Source organism: Neolamprologus brichardi, chromosome 17 (genome assembly GCF_056152115.1).
Source record: "Neolamprologus brichardi isolate AB-2024 chromosome 17, ASM5615211v1, whole genome shotgun sequence".
In the NCBI taxonomy this organism is placed as follows: Eukaryota; Metazoa; Chordata; class Actinopteri; order Cichliformes; family Cichlidae; genus Neolamprologus; species Neolamprologus brichardi.
In genome coordinates this window covers 21,143,487-21,169,970 of record NC_142120.1, presented here as the reverse complement: position 1 = coordinate 21,169,970, position 26,484 = coordinate 21,143,487, and the positions used below count along the sequence as shown (strand labels likewise).

The window sequence follows — 26,484 nt, the reverse complement described above, 5'->3', positions numbered from 1 at the left end:
ATTTCTCATTGTGACGACTACCCTCCAAACAAATGGCTATAATTTCCTAACCGTAGGGGCTAGAACGATCATTCTTACACCGTTTTGTTCAGAAGAGATGGGGGAATCTTCAAGTGTTCACAATTTATCATTAAAATATGAATTATTAAAGATATTTGACTTCTAATGCACCATAACTGAGTAGAGGCGAAGCGAAAACTGCCTTGACTTGCCCTCAAACAATACTTTCTAACTCTAAATCTGTTTGGAGCATCGATATCATTCTTTCACCGTAAGAGACAGCAGGCTTTGGTGAACAACCATGGCAATTTTCAGGTCTTTGTGGAAATCCAAAAAAAAGATATGACGAGAGAAAAAAGTGGCTCATTTCCAGAGTTTGAAAGCTGAAGAAATCTGAGCGAGGGACGAATTTCCTACCCTCAAACAAACGTAATTCGTGGCCAAATGGTAATAGGTGAGAAAAAAATTCTTGAATTGTGAGCATCAGGAGTGTCTGAAGATATATTGGCACAAGCCTCATGTCTCGACTTCGCTTCGTTAAGGAGATATGGCAATTCGAATATGCCTCTCATTACAGAAATCAAGCGGTGAATTTGAACAAACTCTCCATTGACTTTCTATAGAGAGTTTTCAGAGTTTGTGTTGGTCTGAGGAGATTTGCCAAAATTCTATAAATTCCACAACAATGATAGTGACATTTTCTGAAAGCCAGCAAAAATACCTACATTTTGATGTATAATTTGTGGAAGTTGAGTGAAAATTGAGCAAGTAGCAAGAAGTTGTTCGGACATGAAGAGAAAATTGCCAAAGGTACAGCAGCTCACTTAGAACCAACTGCATAGCAACCATAACAACCCATGTATTTTGTGAAAAATCACAAAGATGAAACTCAAAACTTGAAGAGGGATAAGATGAAAATGGTAACAGATATGAAAAAGCTGAATCATACATGAATAGCCCAATAATTTGTGAACATTTTAAAGTTTGAATGGTTGTTCTAGGTGAAAGTATGAGGAAGTAGTTAAGTTTCAAAAACAAGCAAGTTTTAGCAGAATTTTGGAAGTTTTCCATTCATTTCAATGGGACAAATTAAAGGAAAAAAGCTTAATATTTTAAAAAGTATAATAGCAAAAAATAGCAAAAGTCATAGCTGGAATTAGCAGAAATAGCAGAATAGTTTAAAATTTGAACGGTGAAAATCGGCTGAAAATTGTGGAAGTAGTTAAGTGCCAAAAAAAGTACAAAAAGTGGCAACTAGAATAATAATAATAATAATAATAATAATAAAGTATAAAGAATAAAGAGAAACAGGAAAACAATAGTGTGGATGCCTTAAAGCATCCACACAAAAATTTGCATTTCCTGCGAAAATGCAGTGTGGATGCTTTAAAGCTGAAGCTGTCTGCAAAAACTAGCTGAAAAAGCTGAAAAGTTGCAGAAATTGTAAAAAATTTGCAGAAGCAAAGGAACTTTGCTAAAAAGTAATAACTTAGAGGAAACATAATACTTGGCAGAAATACAATAGCGTAGCAGAACTTGGCAGAAATATTGTAACTTAGCAGAAACATGATAACTTCTCAAATATACAAGAATTTAGGAGAAATAGTATAAGATAACAGAAAGAATATATTTAGCCAAAAATACTTAAACATTACAGAAACAATATGATTTAGAAAAATAGTACAACATAGCAGAAATACTGTGATTTACCAGAGACACTGTGATGAACTATGAATATTGTAATTTTGAATTAATAGTATGTTTTAGCACAAATACTATAATTTGACAGAAATATTATCATTTGGCAGAAATACTATGTTTCAGCACAAATACTCTGGTTTAGCACAAATATTATAACATAGCAGAAATACAATTATATAGCAGAAATGCTATATTTAGAAAGAAAAATATAATATAGTAGAAATACTATGATTTAGCAGAAATACTGTAATCAGCACATATACTGTAACATGACAGAAATTCCTCCACTTAGTAGTAATACTATAACATAACACAAATGTTATGATTTGGCACAAAAACCAGGATTTGGCAAAAATACTATGATTTAGCAGAAATATTATGATTGAGCAGAAGTACTAAGATGTAGTAAAAGTACTTTGATTTAACAGAAATACAAATATGGAGGAGTAATACTTTAAAATGGGAGAAATATTGATACACACACACACATACACAGAGCCTAAAGGGAACAGTATTTGTGCCATGGAGTGTTAACAAGAATGTGAGGTCCATATTAGAAAAGCTGGTAAAATCATAAAAGTTTGCAGAATTGTAATAAATGATGAATATGAATTACTGTTCTGTGATAGTGTATTAATTTGTAGGGTAAAAACATGTTGACCTAGGTGGAATGGAACCTACGACCTTTGGCTTGTAGACCCATGTCACTACCAACTGCGCCACTGGGAAAGAGACCGGGTACTTGGAAAACAGGGTCATGAGCAGTCAGAATTAGATCGCGGTGAGAGGCGAAAAATGCCGATTTTTGGAGTTACAAAACGTCGTGTAACTCAAAAATAGGTGGGCTAGAAGCATAATTCTTGTACTGGGTGAATCAGCGTACTTTGGTGTACTTTGACTGCGATTTTCATTGCTCTTTGTACAACCGTCGCGGAGATATGACGAGAGAAGAAACGGCAGAACTCAGATATGATTGGCTGGCTGGGAAGCCATGCAGGCCCTGATATGTAAATTTCAGGGCTAAATGTCTCAGTCCTCACAGAGGATTGGCCGCCTGGGAACCTGGCAGTAATATATAGAAATAGTATGATTAAGCATAAATACTACATTTAGTAGAAATATTATGTTTTAGCACAAATAGTATAAAAAGCAGAAATACTATAATTTAGCAGAAATAGTATAAAAAGCAGAAATACTATAATTTAGCAGAAATACTATATTAAGCAGAAATAGTACAAAAAGCAGTAATAGTATAAAAAGCAGAAATACTATAAAAAGCAGAAATACTATAAAAAGCAGAAATACTATAATTTAGCAGAAATACTATATTAAGCAGAAATAGTACAAAAAGCAGTAATAGTATAAAAAGCAGAAATACTATAATTTAGCACAAATACTATAAAAAGCAGAAATATTATAAAAAGCAGAAATGCTATAATTTAGCAGAAATACTATATTAAGCAGAAATAGTACAAAAAGCAGTAATACTATAAAAAGCAGAAATACTATAATTTAGAAATACTATAACACACACAGAAAGAGAGAGAAGCAACTTTGTAGATCAGTCAAGCAGCCTGGGAGCTGCTGGATTTGAATCCACCAATCAGAGAGGCTGTGTACATTTTCCCGCCAAAACAGGTGCAGCCGTTTTTACACACGCAGCAGAGAGACAGGATTTTTGCAGTCTATTTCTCATTGTGACGACTACCCTCCAAACAAATGGCTATAATTTCCTAACCGTAGGGGCTAGAATGATCATTCTTACACCGTTTTGTTCAGAAGAGATGGGGGAATCTTCAAGTGTTCACAATTTATCATTAAAATATGAATTATTAAAGATATTTGACTTCTAATGCACCATAACTGAGTAGAGGCGAAGCGAAAACTGCCTTGACTTGCCCTCAAACAATGCTTTCTAACTCTAAATCTATTTGGAGCATCGATATCATTCTTTCACCGTAAGAGGCAGCAGGCTTTGGTGAACAACCATGGCAATTTTCAGGTCTTTGTGGAAATCCAAAAAAAAGATATGACGAGAGAAAAAAGTGGCTCATTTCCAGAGTTTGAAAGCTGAAGAAATCTGAGCGAGGGACGAATTTCCTACCCTCAAACAAACGTAATTCATGGCCAAATGGTAAAAGGTGAGAAAATTCTTTTTAAATTGGGAGCGTCAGGAGAGTCTGAAGATATATTGGCACAAGCCTCATGTCTTAACTTCGCTTCGTTAAGGAGATAGGACGATTCGAATATGCCTCTCATTACAGAAATCCAGCGGTGATTTTGAACAAACTCTCCATTGACTTTCTATGGAGAGTTTTGAGACTTTGTGTTGGTCTGAGGAGATTTGCCAAAATTCTATAAATCCCAACACAATGATAGTGACATTTTCTGAAAGCCAGCAAAAATACCTACGTTTTGATGTATAATTTGTGGGAGTTGAGTGAAAATTGAGCAAGTAGCAAGAAGTTGTTCGGACATGAAGAGAAAATTGCCAAAGGTACAGCGGCTCACTTAGAACCAACTGCATAGCAACCATAACAACCCATGTATTTTGTGAAAAATCACAATTTTGCAACTCAAAACTTAAAGAGGGATAAGATGAAAACGGTAACAGATATGAAAAAGCTGAATCATACATGAATAGCTCAATAATTTGTGAACATTTTAAAGTTTGAATGGTTGTTCTAGGTGAAAGTATGAGGAAGTAGTTAAGTTTCAAAAACAAGCAAGTTTTAGCAGAATTTTGGAAGTTTTCCATTCATTTCAATGGGACAAATTAAAGGAAAAAAGCTTAATATTTTAAAAAGTATAATAGCAAAAAATAGCAAAAGTCATAGCGATCATTAGCAGAAATAGCAGAATAGTTTAAAATTTGAACGGTGAAAATCGGCTGAAAATTGTGGAAGTAGTTAAGTGCCAAAAAAGTACAAAAAGTGGCAACTAGAATAATAATAATAAAGAATAAAGAGAAACAGGAAAACAATAGTGTGGATGCCTTAAAGCATCCACACAATAAAGTATAAAGAATAAAGAGAAACAGGAAAACAATAGTGTGGATGCCTTAAAGCATCCACACAACTATCATCTCACCTGGCCAGGTTAAAAGCATCATCGATAAGTCCTGCCCTGTTTCCAACGGAGATGATCTGCAAGTGAGCAACAAGCAAAGAGGGATTGAAAAACTGAAAGAGAAAAAAACAGACAAACGCAGATGTTACTGAATACAGACAAGATTTACTTGGGGGTTGGTGTGCAGCTGCTGAATCAGCAGTTTCCAGTTTTGGAGGTCATAGTTCACGCGGAAGTAGCCCGTCTGATTGATGTTGCCTACCAACCATGTGCTGTCATCCATCTGACCAATCCTGTGGGTTTCTGAGACACAACACAACAACAAAACATTAAAACACTTAATCCAAGCATCGAGAAAACAAAGACATCAAAAATATTAAAAACATCAGATACGCAGATAACGACATGGTGTCCTGTCCGGATCTTCAGAGGACTCCAAGTTCCAGTTCCAGTTCCTCCTATAGTGTAGGGTTTTTTTAAAACATTTTTTAGGGCTTAAAAGTTAGAAGTGAAATGACAGTAACACTCAATGAACTCATTACATGGTATTAAAATGTTGGTTTCTCACTTTATACACTGTTGTCATTCAAGCAATAATAATAAAGGTAAAATATAGCGATGTGTTATGCCAGCTAGGGCTGGACCATATCACACCGTTCACGGTAACACCGGTATAATGTTGGGCAACGATAAGAAAATGAAATATCGCGATAAAATATGGTTAGAACGCGCATGCGCAGAGCCTTTGTTTTCATACGCACATGGCGGAAAAAGCCTGGCAGCGACTAAGAATGAGAAGGGCGAAAGCGGATTGTTGAATGAAACAGATGAACCAGAACTGGTTTGTAAAAATGCTGCAATTTCAGTGGTGTGGAACTGGTTTAGTTTTCGTCCGTCAGATACACAACAAAGCACTATTTTTGGTAGCGCATGCTAGCGGGCCGTCGTTATTACCATGTTATTTGGAAAATACGGCACACTTAAAATCAATCCTTTGATTTTTCTGAAAATCGACAGCGCCCCTTATAATCCCGTATGCCTTATGTATGAATTCTGGTTGTGTTTACTGACCTCGAAATGATTTTATGTACATGGCGTCAAATGTTTTAGTACGACTTTGCTAAGCTACGAAGCCGCACCGCTTGATGGATTGTCGGAGCATTGCAGCTATCGTAGGCAGGAGCCTCGCGAAGTGTTAAACTGTCAGCGAGGAATTTGCATTTGCACTGTAAAATTTTTATAAAACTTTAATGCACATAAAAAAAACAGCTGCTTGTTTAAGTGAAAATACATAGATTTATTTTTTTTTGCACCAATAAAGTTGTGGAGTTGTAAAGTATTTTGTCTCGTGTCAATTATATCGTCAGTTATATCATTATCACAAATTTTCAAATGTATATCGTGATAAATATTTTTGGTCATATCGCCCTGCTCTAATGCCAGCACAAACTGGGTTTTGACATAAATAAAAGTACTGTAAGGATTAAATTGAGTGCAGTGACAAGATAACTTGTAAGAGGAGGGGACACTAATATTTTTGGTACTGACCAATCGTACCAATATTTAACAGTAAAGTTTTGATTTTTTTCTGGTATTGAAATAAACTGACTGCACCATTTTAGCCCATTTAGTAAATATGGCTCTAAAAGTTGTTTTTTTGTTTTCTTTTTTCCGTGAACTCAGCAGTTTTCAGTTTTTATGTGTTTTCATAATTTCTTCTTTCATTTTAACTGAAAGAAAATGTACAAAATGTTTAATTTTACTTTCTATATTAGACATTCATTAATTGCTTTTATTAGACAGTGACAGTGTTTTTATTAGACAGTGCCTCATTTTAATATTTAAATATAAACATTTGGAAAACTTGATATAAGCAATCGACTGCAGACATTTTGAGGTGATATTAATGAAAATATTCATCCATTAATCCATTCATCCTATCATAGGCTGAGAGGCTGTTGTAGGAATGGTAAGACAGTCTGTATCGACAATCTGTTGCAGTCTATTACACTTCATTTATCATTCACAGTCTCATTCAACATTTTATTCCAAAAAACATGCACAATATTTTTCCCAGGCTGTTTACAGGATTTTTTGAATTATAGATTAGTAAAAAGAGATTTCTAAAATCCTCTCTGAAAAATCATCTGGCTTTAATGTGTCATTAAAAAGATAGAATAAGATTTTTGAATCTGGTTTTAGCATGTCCTCCAATTTGTTCTGTTTTGGAAAAGAGTACAAACCAGGAATATTTGTACAGAGGACGCCCCATTTGTACATTTCAATCTAACACTTTAGAAAACTTGGAACATACAGACCAAATAGAAAATTGGGTGCAGCAGAAAAAAACATCTTGAAACTACAACCAGCTAAGAATAGCCTGCTCATTCTGCACAACCTTTTAAGGATTGCAGCGTCTCACACAACAACGTGAATATTCTCAGAGATGGTAAAATTAGGTTGTAAGCTTTAGTAGAGCAGCTTGTAGGATGTGTATAACAGCCTGCTGAGGAAAACAGGAAAATAGCAGCTGACTCCAGTCTGGCCCACTTCTTCAACTTATTCCCTCTGATAGGAAACAAACTGCCTCTGAGTCGTGAACTTTAAGACTCCTTTCTTCTCATTGCAAATAGGTGAAGTTATGCCAGAATCCAGACTCTTCTTCTGAAGTCAGCTCTTTCCAAAGATGAGAACCTGATGTTTTTTTAGGCAAAGACAGATATAGAAAGTATATTCCTCAAAAATAGGCCCGAATTACGTCCATTCTAAAGAGACTGAAGGGGAAAAAGCCAGAAAACAGAGTTATCATCTCTGACAACACTCATAAAGTGAGAATAGCATTATTTCAGAGAGGCCCAAAAGTCATGCTCAGCTTTAATCATTAGATAATCTAACCGTCAGCACACATCAGCTGATGGCTCTGTGAAACCTTCGACTAGTCCAATCAGAAACTCTCATACACTGTGATAACCTGTCCGAAGCTGCCGCTTTGCAGCTCACCTCAAGCCGAGCTCCTCTTTTCATGCTTCATGTTGTTTCTGGCTTAATAAACGTCATATCTGCTGTTACCGATGCCTGCTCTGATCTGTGTGTGTGGTGGTGGAGGTGGTGGGGTCTTAAAGCTGGTTTCACTGGCACAGAGCTTCAGGCAGAATTACCTTTAAAAAATCTGAAGCTTCAGTTTTCCAGAAAAAAAACAAACTAAACCAAGCAGGATTTTATTCCATAAAGCAGCCAGCAAGACAAAAGAGGAACAAGCTTTATTCTGAAAGGTTTATTTTTCATGTAACACACTTTTCTCCAAAAGCTAATAAAGACAAAGCACTACCTCTACAGAAAATTTTTGTTGTCTGTAAGAAGTAATTTTATTGTCCTAATATCAAAGAAAATGCAGCTGTACTTTGTAGAGCGCGCTATTCTTTAAAAAAGCAAGCTCGTGTGACCTTTATTTCTCTAAAAGCTGAACAACAATGAGTTTTACACATTGTTAAATAATGAGGGAGTTTTATTTAGAAGAAAAAAACTTTCTTTATGAGAAAATAAAACATGAAGAATTAGCCATATTTATATGTGGGAGGTTCGGTGTTTACTGCCAGCACTGAAAGACCTCTAACCTTGAAAATGAGATGCCTCAAAACAATCTACTGTATCTGTTCGCTTCGATTTGTTGAGCCCATTAACTACAGATTACATGTCTGGAGATAATGAGATAATTAATTTGTGATCAGGAAATAGATTAGTCTGTTGGCATAACAAAATAATGCCAAGACAACGGCTCATCATTTCAAGGTAACACGATAATTAAGTCATGATTGCAGAGCAAGCTTTCATGAATGATCTGAGACGTGAGAGCAGCACAGAGCATCATTACACCCACACTACTGTACCTGTCTTGTTGTTGATCCAGATGAGAGACTCTGAACAAACGGCGGATGTGTTTCCCACGGCAACTGTGAGAGGGACCTGCCACTGTAAACTACAGAGAGAGAGTGATGTCAGTAATGGTCAGTGGAATTGGATTGGGTTTTATTGCCTCAGTTATCAGATAGAGAGGCATTACAGAGAGAAGAGAGAGCGATGGTCAGCGATGATCTCTTAGCATCATTCAGCTGGAAATGGAGCGAGTGACGCTCACTGTGTTACAGAGGGACAGGAAGTGAGAGTGTAATAGCTGCAGCAGTCAGCAAGCATCAGTCAAGTGGAAGTAACTGAAGGTTATTGTCACTTTCTGAGAAACGGAGGTTAAATGTGCTGTCCAGTGAAAACTCTGGTTGGTTAGTCGGGTGATTTTTACACTTTCACTGTCATCTGAACAATACAGAAATGCCTCTTCACTGCTTGAGTGAATTCTGCAACTTATCGAGCTTTTAAAAAACAATTATATTACCACAAAATGGCAGTGCTGCTGGGATTGAACTGGACTGTTTTTCTTCCTGAACGGTTGACATTTAGGAGTTAAACGGTTTCTGAGAAGCAGCAAGGCAGATGAAATGTGGGAGTAATACACTCTGAAAAAGAAAATCTACCAACAAAACCATCTATCCATCCATCTAGTTTTTCCTCATGACAACAGGCTAAGACCTAAACCTTTTTCCTGTTTTTCCCTAGGTATTCAGATGCGTTTCCTGACCACACATCCCAAATTTCTCCAGCAAGTTATGCTCTACGGGGAGCCTGGAAAACGGGAGGTTTCCTGTTCAGATCCCTGGACCATCTCAGGTGGGTTCTTTCATCACAAAGAAGCAGCAGCTCAAATATTACTTTGGGTGTTTTTTAATCTGTTCAATACATTGCTTTAACCTCAATCCATACTGGTTTCACAAAATGACCACAGTTTATCATTTTCCTGTTCACATTGTTTTCATGGGTAGAAACCCTGGTTACAGCTGAGACCTCAGAATGCTTGGATAGTCAGTAAAATTGTTTTATACTGTCTTTGGTTGCATATACCAAGTTGGACACACCCCCTGTCTTTCTTATCAAAACTGGCTTAATCTTATAGGGTGTTGGAAACATTCCTCTGGAATTTTGGTCCTAACTGCTTTAGATGTGTGGGCTAGATGAGAAAATCCCATTACACAACATCCAAAATGTGTTCTATTGGATTGAGATCTGGTGAGGAGTGAACTCACTGTTATGTAAAATAAAAAAACATTTTGGGATGAGTTGAGCTTTGTGGTATGCTTTGTTGGATCCTGCTGGAAACAGCCATTATAAGATGCGTACAATGGGGTTATAAATGGATGATAGGTTTCAGCAATGATACTCAGGTAGCCTATGGTGTTTAAACAATACTTAGTTGGTGCTATGGAATCCAAAGTTTTCTCAGAGAAAGCACAATAAACAGATAAGATAAAAACATTGTATGATAAACTTTCAGTGATCTAAATGGTATGACAGAATCCTGAGGATACACAGTAATTCAATTTCTTTAAACAATTCATATTGAAGTCTTCTCTACCAAGGTTAGTGCAGATGTAAGAGAGGTTTATGGTTTGTGGATCCTCTACTGTGGTTGTATGTGAGGTACTTTGTTCATCTGTAAAGCTCTTTGTTAAAGCTTCCAAAGTGATATAAAAATGTTATAACTGAAGCCACACCAGCTCGGACGTCCCCCAGATTAACAAGGTCCACATCAGGTGTTGAGGAAGGCTACTGGGACAAGAAGGCATAAGTGGATAAGGGTGAGAACAGTGAATAGGAGAAATGGATTCCCCCTATTCACCATTTCTTGCTGTCGTAATGCTGTTATGCAAGTAATCCAAATGGAAATGTGAAACAACTAGTAGATCACAGTTCCAACTACTAGCAACTGCTATCACAACTAGAGATTGATTGGATACAACACAAATGCTACGGCAAGCTAGGATCATGGCGAAGCTGGAAACCTGGTTCCTCTGTGGCCGATTACTATGTACTATGTAACTCTTTTCACATCTTCTGTTAGATCTTCAGAGGCTACTTGAAGGTCTACTAGTGAATGCAGCATTGTTGACAGTCCCGACTGTGACCATTGCTGAAACCAACCATCTGATCTATACCATGAGATGCTTGGCTGCAAGATGAACGGCCTCAAGGAGCAGTACCCCTCAATGGGGATGGGGACTTCTCCATGGAGCCCATTTATCAGAGCTGCAGAAAGATGTGATAAAGAAAGCAATGCCTAAGAAGTACTACTAGCTGCCCATACCTGGGACACTGGAAACTGCCAAGCAAAGACTCACAGATTTATACTAGGGAGATTAAAGCCAGGAGCATAAACCAGCTGTTCTCCACTGGACAATCCAAGGTGTACTCTCAGTGGCAGAGGAACTGGACGTCATGACCATCTGGCAACACAATTGAACCAAGTGCTAAAGGATGAAGCGAACTAGGAATGGCTAACTGAAGGCTGGACAGTCCTGATCCCCAAGGATCCCTAGAAGGGGCCAGTCCCATCCAACTGCCAGCCAATAACCTGTCTCAGCACTACATACAAAGTTCCTGTCAGGCATCATAGTGGCTAAGATGAACAGGCACATACGTCAGTACATGAGTGGGGCCCAGAAAGGAATTGGCACAAATAACCAGAGGGGTAAAACACCAACTCCTGGTAAATACAGCAGTTGCTAAAGACTGATCAACATGTGCACCACCTGGACTGGTTTCAAGAAAGCCAACAACTAAATGCCTCACACATGGATCCATGTCCCAAAGGGTCAGGACTGTTTCAGCAGCAAAAGGGGACCAACATAATATAAGGTAAGTGGTAATGTTAATGTTATGCCGGATCGATGTATGTGCATGGCCAAAAAGTATAAAGCAAACAAAAAGAATTGCAGAACTATTTATGATGGCACGAGTGCATTATTGTTCGTCTGAGGTGAATGTTTTTGGCCAAAAACCAAACCCATGCGGATAGTGCTCTGTGAGGAAAGAATTTAGCTGAGTCTTAGAGCTCATTAGGAACAAATAGCTTCTTGATGCTTCCCTATTAGATGTTAAACTCTAATTTTAATCCTAACAGTTACCATATGTAAGTACTAATAAGAGTCCTAAAAGTGAGTGTTTCTCTTCAGCACTGTTAAGAACCCTGACGTTATAATTAGACTCATTTTGATCAAATTGATTCATATTGTAATTAGACTGGATTTTCATTAGAAATGGCAAACAATCAGCTTTACATAAATACTTTACATCCAGTCAATTCCCCTTATTAAGCAGTGGGTGTGTGAATACTGTAAAGTAAGGGTCATTGTAACACAATCAGCCTGAGAAAGAACCATTTACTATTCCTATAATAGCAATTTGTCGCTGCAGGCTATAGTGGATCAATACCACTGCCTAGCAAGCAAATACTTTATCTGATATTTATATCAATGTGATTGACAGGAGTGGAGCTAAACCACACACACATACACACCCACAGAGACACACACTGGAAGACACACAATCCACAGCCTGGACAGCAGAATGTGTTTATTAATATTGATGCAAGTGTGTGTGTGTCCTCAGAGTTTATGGTTTATTCATCAAAGGCAGAAACCAAGTGAAACACACACATTCATGCTGGAGGTAGAGAGAAACGCAGTATGACTGCAGTGATCTATTCAAAGTGGGAAACTTTAGAAACTCTTCAGACAGCCTTCACCTTTCTGCTCATCTTCCTCCATTAAAGAACATGTTGACCCCATTTAGACTTGTCGTTCCAAGTGTCTCCAAGTCAGATAAAATCCAAACCTTTATGATCAAAAATACACCTACCTGCTCCTCTAATGCCAGGATCAGAAGCCACAATATCAGCTTGATAATGGCTCGACAGACATGGGCTGTCAGGAATAAAAATGAGAGACATGCGGCGTCTCGTGGCATAAAACAACCCAAAGCTTCTAGGTCACTTCACAACTTCCAGACACAGAGGGCAATTTGTGTGTCACAAAATTAACACAAAACAGCACTTAATACAGACCACACCATAAAATTACCATAAAACTCAGTGACAAGCACCAAATTATTCATGACTACATGACTGCTCTGCGTTGGAACACAAGATGCCCTGAGGACGATTTACAAATGGGCACTTATAGTTTCCCTTAGCACCCAGAGCTAGCAGAGCCAGAAACGCTGATCATTCATATTAAGATGATTATTTATAAGTAGAACTTGACTATCACCAATGTTTGATGCTGTGTCAACACAGGAAAGAGTTTATGAAGGAGTATCAAACAGGGCACTTGAGTTTTACCGAGGAAATAACCAGGAGGCATCCTAGTCAGATACCCAAACCCTACCTTCACTGTTTCTGTCTGATGGTGGAGACCAGTATTCCTACCCTGAACCTTCTCCCAAATAACTGAGCAGTTCACCATTTCTCTAAAGGAGGTTCTAAGCAACCTTCTGAGGAAGCTCATTTCCATTGCTTGTATCCTCAATCTATTTTATTCACTACCCACAGCTTGTGGCAGGACTCTAGACTATTCATTTTGTGTTAATATCCAATATACTGTTGACCAAAACACAAAAGGTTTGTGGATGATTGTGGGACCAGTTCACATATCTTATAAATCATGTGAAAAACTACTCGAGACTCTAGACTCACTAGACTGGGTAGTCACTGCAGTTATCCTCAGCAGATGATGAAATTTATCTGACTTTTGACGAGATACCAAATAGGTTGATGGAAAAATAGAGATGTCTTGGATCAGAGTTTAATTTTATTTTCAAATTAAATCAATGGAAAAAGAAAAATGACGGATAAAAGAAAATAAAAAAAAGTATATTGCAGGAATGTTCTTCAAATGGCCACTTGAGGTGAGCTCCTGAAGACAGTCCTCCCCATAGACTCCCATGTTAAAAAGCCCAAATTTACAGTGGAAATAAACATACTTATAGCCTGGTAAAAACAAAAAAGCAAACAACCAAAAAAGACGTTTTTTGTCTCTAAAGCTACAGCTCACCCTAACAGAAACTGTATAGACCTCAGGAATATTTTAGCACCCAGCTGTTTGAATTGTATTAAGGATTAAAGACAGTTAACTGTCGCTAGCCATCACATCTGCTAATTAAACAAGACCTCAGAACTGTAGTTGCAGCATTGTAGCATATTGACTACGTTTAATGGATTTCTCTAAAGAATAATCATTCTAGCTCTTTAAAGAAGTTTAGTCTGGTGAGTGAGTTTGCAATCCTTTTTAAGCTATCTAGCTATGCTTGATAAGTTTGCTAGCAGTAGTGAATAACTTGATAAAATTTTTGTGACACCTCTTCCTTAAAAAAAAAGTCCACATTTCAATGGACATTATATTAAAGTCAAGTTTTTAAAATGTGAATTCACAAACCAATAGGTGTTGTGTTTACCTTTTCAAGGCTATTTTAAAGATGCACTTTGAGGAGATTTTGGGACAAATACACCTTTGAGACCAGATCAAACAAGTCACAAAGTAGTCCGCAAGGTTAGTTATGTGTGGCGATGCAATGAGCTGTGACGAAGACTTTCCCCTGTGAGTGTGGGGTCTGATAACAATGTGTGGACAAAAAGTCAGTGCAGACCTCTCCAAAACCGATATGAAGCACAGTGATGTCCCACGGATGTCTGGTGCAGCAAAGGGTCTAGGGTCTAAATTTCTGGCTGCTGTAGATTTTTATATTTCAACTTTGCTTCGTCTGTCTGACTAACAAGAAGAAGGAAGGTCAAGCTAGAGGTGACAGGTTGAAGATGCTAAGATTTTTATTGTGAGTGACCAGAATGGATAGGATTAGAAATAAGTACATCAGGGTAACGACTCAGGTTGAGCCGTTTGGAGACAGTCAAGGCTGAGATAGTTTGGACATGTGCAGAGGAAGGATAGTGCATATATTGGACATAATGTTGAATATAGAGCTGCCAGGCAGGAGGAAAAGACTCATGGATGTAGTGAAGCAGGATTTGCAGAGGATTGGTTTGTCAGAGGATACTGGAATACTTTGAGATGGAGGTGATCTGCTGTGGTGGCCTCTAAAGCGAGCAGCCAAAAGAAGAAGAGCTTTTTCTGGAAAATTTGTTTAGTCATACTTATCTGGCTCATAAGGGTAAAGCAGTATATAAATACTTCCTTCAACTGTGGTTTTGTGGACTCATGAATAATTCATCACTGTCCTGTTTAGCATTAAAGCTCATTAAATCAAGCACACAGACACTGCTTCTCCAATCACATCACTGTTTACCTGTCAGCTGACGAGACACCACAAAAACGAGCTGTTAAATCCTGACTGAGATACTGTTTGATTTATTTTCAGTATCATTGCCTCGACCTTAACGTTAGCTCATGCTGTCCTCATCGTCTCTCTCTCTCTGCCTGTCACTTCAGTTCTTTTAAAGGCATTTATCTCCCTGGTTGTTTGATGGTGGCAAAATAAAAAGACCCAAATTTAAAATGTCTCCAAGCACAACACCAGAGGAAGAGAAGAATGTGTTTGACAAAAATAAACCGTGATCTTCAAAATGTCACCTTAATACCTGAAGTTAACAAAATGCCAAAAAGTCTGAAAATGTAGATTTGTTTTTGTTATGTAAATGAAAAGCTTCCTCTCCAACTTAAATTTATTGGATACATAGATGACTGCCTGTCACGCTGATGTGACAGCTGGTTGGATGTCAGTTTATGAGTGGCTGCAGGTAAGTTAGCATGCTAGTTAGTTTTCATCCATCCATCCATTCTTTTCCACCTATCATTGTTAGGGTCGCGGGGGGCTGGAGCCTACCCTGGATAGGCCCACTTCTGGGGCTAACAAAGAGACAGACAACCATTCACACCTATGGGCAATTTAGAGTTACCAATTGCCCTAACCCAACTAACTGCATGCCATTGGACTGTGGGGGACACCTGGAGAGTACCTACACAAACACAGGGAGACCATGCAAACTCCACACAGGCTGAACTCAGGACCTTCTTGCTGTGAGGCAACAGTGCTAACCTGTACTTCGGTGGACACCAGCCTTTCCAGGTTGTCATGAGAGACTTTAAAAATACATTTTAAAACTCATTATGTGATCTAAAGTCTATGCAAAACCATCCTCACTTTCTTTGAAGCACATACTGATACTTAGTCACGACCTTAGTCATCATGTGGGAAATCAGTGGGTACCCTTTTAGTGTTTTTTTTCCAGAGTTACTACTCCTACTACTCCAACACAATTCAATAAAAAGCCCTCTATGTCTAAAATAGATTCCATGAGACCAGGCCTAAAGTGCTCTGCTGGTGTCATCAACAGCAAAGTAGTGAAATGCATAACTACAGTAACCAAGGGAACAGTGGAAAACCTTGTCTATGTACATTCTCACTCATCAGTACCATTGTAGAGGTCCAGATACCTTCTTTTCAAAAGCAGTGGAAAACATTGTTGCAGGTCACATAACTTTGTCTTGTGTTGTTAGGTTAAGTCAAACATTAAGCTATAACAAGTTAACCCTGCAAAGGTCCATACTGACATGACAGCATCAAGCTGTAGACATTGTGCACTGCTGCAGATTTCTCAGCTACACATCCACGATGTCTCGTGTTCCACTACATCCCAAAGGTGCCCTATTGAATTTAGTTTATTTAAACTTTTAGGAAGATTTAAGCTCTGTGGACCACATCTGCACCTGATGTGATCTGCTCCATTCTCTGTAAACTTTAGAGATGGTTGTGAAGGACCATCCCAGCAGATGAGCAACAATCATGCCATATTCTTAAGTAACGTCAGTCAATTTTGCTCTTTATTCTGATGCTCAGTTTGAGCAGGTCATCTTGACCTGCAAACATACACTTTTTTAAAACTGGAGTAAGGTTATAATCAGAGTTAATTGCTAAATTAAAGTACCTTTTTATAAAAGGTATATGAGGTTCTCAGTGGCAGAAAATAATCTGCGATAAGATGTTATTTTTTTAGCAGAGCCAAAGGAAAATAAGAAGGTACAATCTGCACAGAAATGAATACTTGTGAGATATATAATGAGCTCTGATTTTACAAACTTTTCCCTTCCTATTTTTTTTCTGTTTTCATATCAAAGCTGAATGATACAGGGCTGGTTGTCCATAGAAGATGACTGAGGCTCAAATTTTGTATATCCATATGTAATCATTGGAAAAGAGGATTGGTCTAAACACACCATGAGGGTGAAGCGATGATGATGAGCTTTTTCCGACAGATGACTTGTTTAAGTAATAAAAGAAAACAGCAAAATAGCAAAAGTGCCAGATATTGTTCCTTCATACTGTGTCCCATCAAAAGAACTGGAGACTGAAAGTGTCGACAACAATTGTCTGAACTGTACAACAAAAATTTAAAGCTTTAAAGAAGAACTATTGAATCCCAGGAAAAGCAGCCAGTTTAACTGCTTCAAAAACCTTCAGCAAAATGATCATTCTGTGGATGAACCCACATCAGTATTTTCTCTCCAGAAAAGTTGTGAGTTCCCAAGTTATTGAAGGACTGGACAACCTGCACACAATTTAGTGCATGTCCAAGAGTTCTCTTCTCATGAAAATAATACTGATAATAAATAATTAAATAAAGCAGTCTGGGCTTGAGTCAACAGTGTGTACACTGCGGGACACTGCTGTGCTTCTAAACACAGCTCCGCTGAATCAAACAGCAGCATCAGCCCCGGCTGCACTCAGCCGTGAAGCCGAATCAACTAAAAGCACAGCAGCAGTTTCTTTTTAGTGTTGGTGAATGCCCCGGGACCGCTGAGTGTGTCTGAACGCGGCCCCAGGAGACTCAACAAGAGCAAAAGAAAGATTTCAACTCCACCTACAACAAACAGCTTCAGTTCATCAGCTGATGAGACCTCGAGAGCGATTCTCAGCTCAAGTGAAACACAAAAAACTCCACATGAAAGACAAGAAAAAGAACATAACATAAGAAAAGCTGAGGAAACTTTTGTTGAGAAACTGAGCAGGTCAGAGTGATTGTAAATGTCAACTACTGTACAAAAACATGACAGACTGAAGAGAGAGAGAAAGACCTGGAAATAAATGATGGGAGAAAACAAGAACAGGTAAAAGTAAAGAAATAAAAAAAAGAAGGAAGCTGATGAAGTATTGATGGAAAAGAAAGTGGGTCGATAAAACAGAAGAGAGTAAACTCCAAAGGTTGTAAAAGATGTGAATAAAACATGATCGGAATCAAATATAAATGAAGTATAAAAGATGTAAAGGTGGTAAAGAATGAGAGAGGAAACAGGGAAAGTGCCTTTTCAGGAAAAAAAATCCAGCAAGATCACTGAAAGACAAACTTAGTGCCTAATGTAGCGTGAAATGAGGGGTTTCAGGAGAATTGTTTCAGCGGTGAATAACTGAATGAAGAACAGATGGAGAGACATGTCAGGAATAGGACTAGCAGTCTAAAGGCCAACTAGTGTCCAGAGATTCCAGCTCCATAATGCCTATTCTTAGAGCTATAAATTAGGTCCATCCAAAGAGCGGCATTTGTAGAAGGGCCATATGGACAAACCAGAGTGACTAACTAACATTTTTCAAACTTGCTTAACCAAACTTTTTATGCATAAGTTGGATACACTTACAAAAAAGAACTACAAATATTTCAAAGATTCTGCAGTCATGCACTGCTGGTAGCCACAGTGACAGCACACATCGCCTTTAAGTCTCCTGTTGATTGCTCAACTAGAGCTGACTGAACCTGGTGCAGAGTGGTGGCTTGTACAGTAAAAACTTGTCAATCATAAGGTAGCCACGTCTGAAAGCATACAGTGAAAAAGAGTTTCACTGAGTGTGGTCCTATGAAAAACCAACTTAGTCTTTGATTCACAAGCTTGTAGAACTTTCTTTAGTAGCATTTACTTGAAGTACAGTGGAACCCCGACTTATGAATACCCCATTTAACAAAAAATTCAAGTTACGAAGGCACTTAACGGCAATATTTCTGCCCGTGTTACGGCAAAATGCCCACGTAATGAAGTCCGCTGGCTCTGATTGGCTGGGCCCAGAATGCCTACAATGCCCAGAATGCCTTCCGAATCATGTGACAACCCCCTTGGCTTTCGTACTTGCGCTTCGCTGTTCCACTTGAACGACGTATTATTGTTGCAGTTAGCAATTAGCCTATAGCCTATTGTTCACTCAAAAGGCACGATGGGTGCTTCGACTTACGAAATTTTTCAACTTACAAAAGACCCTCGGGAAGAAATTAATTTCGTAAGTCGGGGTTCCACTATACTTGATTTTTGTATGACTTTCTCAGCATCTCACATCAGTCTGAAGGAATATTTGAGGTGTTTTTGCTGACATGCTGTGTTTGGTTTTCTACAAATATGCTGCTGTGCATTATGTACAGACATCTCCACTTTGGTTTTGTCTGTCCAAAGGACAGTTCTCCTGAAATTTCACAAGTTCATAAGTTCATTGCAGTAATTTTGTCAGTGCTGTGCCCAACCCACTAGTGCTACCAAGGCACGTAGCTCTCAGTTTCTAATGGGCATCGAATGAATATTAGACTACAGGCTAACAGAACAGAATGTTTTGTCATGCTAGTTTGTTAGCTTGGCTACACTCGATTATAACTGCCATCTTGTTACTGTAGAGCTTCCATCACTCTTGGGTGCATCAAAGTAAGTTTAATAAAATGACATATAGTTTATTACAATCTCTGAGAAATAACAGAATATTAAAAGATCTGACAGCTTTCAGTTCCCTCACCTGTTGTTTTTTCTGACTTCCTCTCCATACAGGAAGTGCTCCTGGCTGACTGTGATGTAATATGTAGGGAGCTGCTCTGATTGGTTCTTGCTGATGGTGACAACAGGGTAGCCCATTTGTAGAGTCCACCTGTCCATCATCTCCCCGATGTCAATATCTCGGCCCTCTGAGCGCATGGCCTTTAAAGCAGAATCAAACACACACGTAGTGTAAATGATCAATGACTAATAATGACCAATTTACACACATCCAATCAGTGATTAAAATAATCTGTGTGGGAGAAAATTGACCTTGACATAATTAGATATAAGACTGGCAGCTAATTAAAGAGCAGTGTCAGTCTAATGGACAGTGCTAACAGAGGTGACGCTCAATTAATCAAATCATTGCCCCTCCTGTGTCGGACAAACAAGAAAACAAGCTCAACCTCATGTTACCACGGCAACAGGCTCCTCACTAAGTCAGGTGATAATGAGCATCTTCATTAGAAGTGCTTTACTAAAGAATGAACAGCTTCAATTAGTCTGGCAGCTCTGTCCCAACAGAGCCAGTTGAGGAATAGTTACAGGTTTTAACACCTGCTACTGAGCAAGGCACTACCATTAAAGTTAAATGCTCTGCCTTGAAGCCTTTGGGGCAGGGAAGTACACAAGGTTTAAATACCAAACAGACATAAAGTCAGGTGAGGGTTACCTGAGACAGTTTCCTCCACAGGTCGTCTCTGGCAGCGTTGCTGTACATGTGACTCAGCAGATAATCCTGAAAACAATGAGACAAAGCAACATTAAAGCAACACTGGTATGATGTGATGTATCTGTTGTATCATGTTGATGCATGCACATTCATCCAGGTTAGGAAATCCCAGAAAACTGATTTTGTTCATCTGTAAGAAGACTGAAGAAGTCAGTTGGATGAGTGACGAAACATTTCTCCCACTAAAAACGCAACATTAACATGAACAGAATTAACTTTCTGGGATACATATGCAATATTTCTGCTATAATTATTGGCTGATTTTTTCCCTTCCACACTGTGACCATGCAGTTCACAACAGAGAATTTGGAAGCCTTGATACAACAACCACCTCATATTTCATCTGGAAATAAGATGATCACAGTTAGCACTTGTTGGGTCCTCTCTACCAATGAATCAGAAAAATGAAGTGAGTCCTTTATTACCGTGTCCCTGAGCACAGTTTTGATTATTTGGTTCTCAGCAGGCACCACAAGATTGCAAGGATTCATTCACAATGTCTATCACCCTTCACTGTGACATGTATTTGAACCCTGGCCCCAGTAAGTGCCATGTATGTACAATGACTTATTAATGATGCCACTGGAACAAGATATTCCATTTACAAATTTAATATGACCATACTTTCTGGATGCAGGGCTGTGCAGGTGAAGTTACTTCACATTTTCTGTTACTGCCATCTCTGCTCTGAAAACAAGGATTGGAGTTGACAAATTTTATTTTGTGACTCATTTTGACCTTTTAATTTTTCCCCATCAAGTTAAGAGAAAGATGCCTTCCACAATCAATTAAACAGCAGACCCCTTTTTTGATAGTTCAGTGGCTGCTTCTCTGCGGCTGCTGACAGTATTCAGGTTACTCTTTTGTCCACCAGTCAGCTGTCCTCCAGCTCCCCTGTGCTGGACATGAGCTGGTATAGGCAGTCCTTGTAGAGCTCTGGATATAAGAGTGATAAAAGGATCACTCTATCTTCACTAAAGGCTCTCCAAGATAATGCAGTTGGAGTGAGATCATGGGGTGAGAGTCTCCCTGAAGAGGCAGTTGATTATTGTGCCTCTTCAAGCTTTGTTATATTTTCAAATTAGGACATTTTTATCTGTAATTATTATTTATTAAATATTATAACTCAAACAGAATCCAGTTCTGTGGGAAACACTGAGGATCCGTGGTGTTTCAAGTCTGTCCAATAACAGGAGGCTCCAGGGGCAGAATGAGGATACACCGGGGTGAATTGTGTTTTTAACTAGCCTCTGGAAGGGCTGTTGGGCACGACAGTGATTGGTGCTCCAGTAGGAAGTGGATGGATGGAAGCCAAAACCATTTATAAGAAGATGCCAATGGCAGTACAATGACTACAATCTAAGGAAGCATAATTTTTTAAAGTAGGTTCTATAACACCAGGCTGTTATTTACACCAGGCTCTAATTTACCATTTTTATTAAGCAGAAGTAAAAACGTCAACTTCTGATGCACTTTATTGGATGTCACACTGCCCTGGTGATGGGAGTATGGGGACATATTACATCTCAAAACTCTCCCAAGTCTCTCTTACCCACAGTGCACAAGGTTGTTCATTTTGGCCATGCAGTTGTGAAGCTGTAACTGGCTGAATTCAGGGGTATTCTCTCAGGTGGAAATTTAATGATACCTATGTCTGAATGAATTTCTGAAAAGCCTTCTGAGAGGAACATTTACACGTGTTTGAAACTGTACATTTGAAAGTGAGTGACATGATGAGCCAGTAGTGCTTGATTCAGAGAAGAGCCCATGTCAAGTCCAAAGAGTTTTGGGCTCAATCTCAAACTCCCTGGTTTACATTTTCCAAGCTAATGAACAAGATGAAGACTCCTCAGGGCCATTTTCTCATTCAACAGAGGCTTAATGGTGTTGGCTTTGTTTTCAGCCTGCAGTTCTTTAGTGACATTCGGGTCCGACTTGTCCCAGTCTGTTTTCCAGAGCAAGAAACTCACTCCCACTACAGTGGATTTAGAGTAAATGCTCAGGGAGGGTGGTAGTTGGTTTGGTTCATAATAAAACAAGGAAAAGGCAGGGAAGCACTACTAGATAACAAAACAGCTATGGAGGCTGAGCGCTAATCTCCTTCTCAGCGATTCCTGTGTCCTTTGTGTGTTTAAGCGTGGATTCCTCCAAGTCAGTCATTTGCTGTGGTGCGTTTTGAGCTCGATAAGGCAAGGGGAAGCTTTTTATTGGAACAAGATGACACATATGATAACGACACTAAGTGCGTTTGGGAGTTTGGCTCTGCCACCTTCACTATATCTGACATGAAGGCAGATAAAAAAAGCCCCCACACACACTCCGAGAGCATGACTCCATTTGTTTTAACAGTGTGATGCACCTTGAACCAAATGTTTTTCAGTGATAATAAGCACTGTGTAACAAATACTGTGGGTATGAGTAGTCAAAGGTCATTAGAGGAAATCAGTAGGTGTAGGAGTTTAAGTAAGGCATTTCGATTGTTGCAGGCAGGGTTAGAGCCTAATGAGGACTTGCTTTCCCTCATCGGAAGATGACTTGCATAAACTTTCAATTTCACCTTCAGTCGAGCTCCTCTGGGCTTCAGAAAGACTCTAAAACCCAATGATCACTGCAGGCCATTATTTACATCTTCTCCAGTAAGTATTGATAACTGTTAATGAGGTTTCAAGTTTTGTGCCACACTGAAGTCACGTCGGGGCAACCATAATCATCACAATCTTTCCACATCAAGTCCAGATGCAGTCTGGGAAACTCTTGATTTTTCTGAAAGCTCTACATATCAGGCTTTGAGATCAGGGATACAGAAAAGGTGAACCAATATTGATGTTTTTGTCCACCAAAGTCCGCTCTTTAATGTAATTAAAGCCAAGCTGATGAGACACTACAGACATGGGCTGTGCACAGTATTTGATCTTCACACAGCTGAATGAGCTGGAGTACACTTAGCCCGAGCTGAAGTCCATAAATCCATATCTCTGTACTCCAGATGTCACTATGTTCCACAACACTTACAAACCTTACAGCACTCTGAAGAATGCTCACAAACATCCTAAAACTCCTAAATGCTCCCCAAGCATTTCATCCATCACACTAAACACTGCCTAAAAAGACAAATTATAGGAAATAGAGACATATGGCCAGTTGTGGAGATTCATCTCATCTCAACTGATTTCAGAGTATCTAGTTTAAAAATTTCCCAATGTGTTCTAGTTTAATATATTCTCAACCTTTTATTTCTCTTTAAAACAGGCACAGAACATTGGTTTTAGTACATATATGAGTCATTTTTGTCACAGTGGAACAACAAAAAAGAAGCCCGTAGATCACAGTTCTTTGGCCTCCTGTTTTGACAGAGCTTTAGTGTCATTTTGTGCCTCTTTGGTTTCATTTTGTGTCTCTTTGGTGTTTTTTGTCTCCATCTGGTTTTCTTCTCATTATGGGATAGATTTGCTTCCATTTGTACATGGCTTTTCACCAAGAAAATATTAAGTATACAGAGCTTGTAATGCTAGGGAGGCCTGATGCCCCTGGGCCTTTGGTACAGTAATCCTTCCATGTATATACAATATTAAAATCTACATGAAACCTAGACAGAAATTTCAGCCTTTTCCGTGACTTTCAGAAGGGTGATTTTCTCACTGTTCTTTCTCAAATGCATCAACTTTAATATGTGTGCAACGTCACAAAGGTTCCTTTCATGAAGCATTAAAAGTTACAGTATTATCTTTGGTAAGAAAAGCATAGACGATCATGAATTATTTTGGTTACGGCTCCCGTCACGCCACAAATCACCAGAATGAGACTCCATCACATGGCATTGCAGTTGTTTAGCATGGTTTGTTATACGCTGTATTTTTCACTAAACACCTGATTAGGTGTTGAAACGCTCTGACAAAGAGGTTACGATCGAGAAAGTCTTTGTTGTTGTCATTAATATGAACCAAACTACTGAAGCAAACATTCTCCCGAGACTTTTTTACTCTGCTGGTGACTGAAACGAATGCTCTTAGTATGTTGTAATGCTCAGCACAATGCATGCGTGAAGACCTCCATAACACACACACATGCACATGCACACACAATGTATCTGCCCTGCTCTGCTGCTGGATCAGCAGTATTTTATATAGACTCTGGCTCCCAGTATGTTCCAGGTCACTGACAGTTTCTGTAGGAAAACCAGGACAGAGTCTGTGTGTGTGTGTGTGTGTGTGTGTGTGTGTGTGTGTGTGTGTGTGTGTGTGTGTGTGCGCGCAAGGATTCGTACATATTTCTGCAACTCCATTCCAAGTAAAAATTATATTTAACCTCCATCCATGTTACATCAGACGTTGTCATTTTTACTGTAACTGCAAACAGTCTCCTTCCAATTTGGAGCATAGAAAGCGTTTCCCTGTGCAATAAACTACCTGACCCTGTTGGTGCGATTGGAGCTTTAGCTGCTCTCGTGTTTCTGTGACACCATCACAGTTTGAACCCTCAAAGAGACACACAGCAGCCACATATAGCTGAACAACAAACAATGCAACACACAGAGTTAGTTAACACAGCTATTGCTTCATGACTGTGTGTGACAACTACAGTGTAAAAGTCTATTAAAATTGTGAGTTCTACAAAAAATAACTCCTATGTCCCCAAATAACTTCTTCCTCCCCAGTGTTCTAGACAGTTTTTTTTACTCATTATTGCCTGCATCTGATTGCAACCACGTGACAGACTGATGACTTATCCAAGGTATACCATGATAGACCATAACAGTAGGAATACATAATAAGTATTTCTAAAGTCCTACCTCCTGTTCTGCACTATCAGTAAATCTATGCTTTGAGTATTACAAATTCAGCGCCTTTTAAACGTGTATTTAATATCTGCATTTTGTTGCTCTGACTGCATCTAGCTTAAATTCAGGTCACTTAAAACTGATCACAATATCGACAGGAAAACGTGGCAAATCTTCCTCTCAGAATGCCCCGCAAGCCAAAGGTACTTATTCCCTGTTCATCTATATGCACAGCATGACAGTTAGGATTTAGCTAAAATATGGCTGAACACATACACGCATGCACACGCACACACGCACACGCACACACACACACACACACACACACACACACACACACACACACTGTTTCTATGAATCCTTCCATGTTGTGTTGGTGATAAATCAATTCAAAGCCCAGTAACCCAGCTGTTCCCTCTGATTTAAAAGCCTCTGTATACACAGCTGGACTCGCAAAGCAAAGGGAACTTACATTGAGTCCTTTCTGGAACAGCGGCTGCCCCATCACGTTAGCAAGCATCCGGATCAGTGCTGCCCCCTACGGAGAGCAAAGAAAAACACACTTTCAGACACGGTTAAAAACATCATCATCATCCATCATCATCATTGAAGTTGCTGCGATCACTGGAGGAAAAGTAGATAAGAGTAAACTTTGGTGAACTTTGAAATTAGAGACTGGCTCAGATCCACATGTTAAACTGTTCAGACAGCGCTGATCTTCAAAGGAATAGGGGTGGAAAGCTGCCCTACCAGCCGCTCTCTTCTGTTTTAAAGCATATAACCCCAATTTGTCAAAGTATGTAGACAATGTGTGAATAGCAGTTTTGAATTTTCAGTTTAGTGTTTGTGATTGGCTAGAAGCAAATGTATGGTTTGAAAAAAGCCAGCTTTATTGATCAGGTTTAAAAGACAAAACTAAACCAAAGGCAGCTGAAGATCTCCCTTTATAAGTCAATCCAAGTCTGCTTGGAATACAAGAACATATTGAAGTTTTATTGTTAAAATATTATTATTTATATTATTAATAATCATCATCATCAATAATAATAATAATAATAATAATAATAATAATAATAATAATAATAATAAAAAAGAACACATTGAAGAGGTATTCAAACATTCACTGGCGAGCATGATCACACAGGTGCATTTATAGTGCAACAGTCTTACTTCTGTTGAAAGTGGCTTCTTACTTTTTTGTAGGCAATCCAGTCAAAGACACGGTCAATGTCTGTCGCTTGTTCCACTTCCTGGGAGATTGGATGGGAGGAACTCAGGCCATCCAGCAGCATCACCTCATGAAGGACATCAGTCAAGAAGCGCTGCTTCTCCTGAAAACACAGAAATTGGACTTTTTCAGGTATTATATTTCACTTTGATTATGAGAATGGTGATTGTGATAATGCAGTATTTAAGGCTGATTCAGTGGATGGCACCACTGAAAAACCTCTTAAACTCTAAAATCTCTTAAACTTTGACAGCAGAGTGACAGAAAACAAAGAAATGATATTACTAGTAGAGGCCTA

At 38.8% G+C, this 26,484-nt stretch overlaps 1 protein-coding gene across 2 annotated transcripts in view; it reads right to left on the bottom strand.

The window, feature by feature from the left end:
• LOC102788275 (thyrotropin-releasing hormone-degrading ectoenzyme-like) overlaps positions 1-26,484 on the bottom strand; it is a 267,187-nt gene that overhangs the window by 45,511 nt on the left and 195,192 nt on the right. For both annotated transcript variants that reach the window (XM_006781006.2, XM_087830568.1), the window contains exons 7-13: positions 26,152-26,289; positions 25,431-25,496; positions 20,122-20,187; positions 19,429-19,607; positions 8,658-8,746; positions 4,940-5,073; positions 4,792-4,847 (exon numbers count right to left, since the gene is read on the bottom strand). In XM_006781006.2, the coding sequence (XP_006781069.2) occupies positions 4,792-4,847; positions 4,940-5,073; positions 8,658-8,746; positions 19,429-19,607; positions 20,122-20,187; positions 25,431-25,496; positions 26,152-26,289 (728 nt within the window). The remainder of the gene's footprint in view (positions 1-4,791; positions 4,848-4,939; positions 5,074-8,657; positions 8,747-19,428; positions 19,608-20,121; positions 20,188-25,430; positions 25,497-26,151; positions 26,290-26,484) is intronic.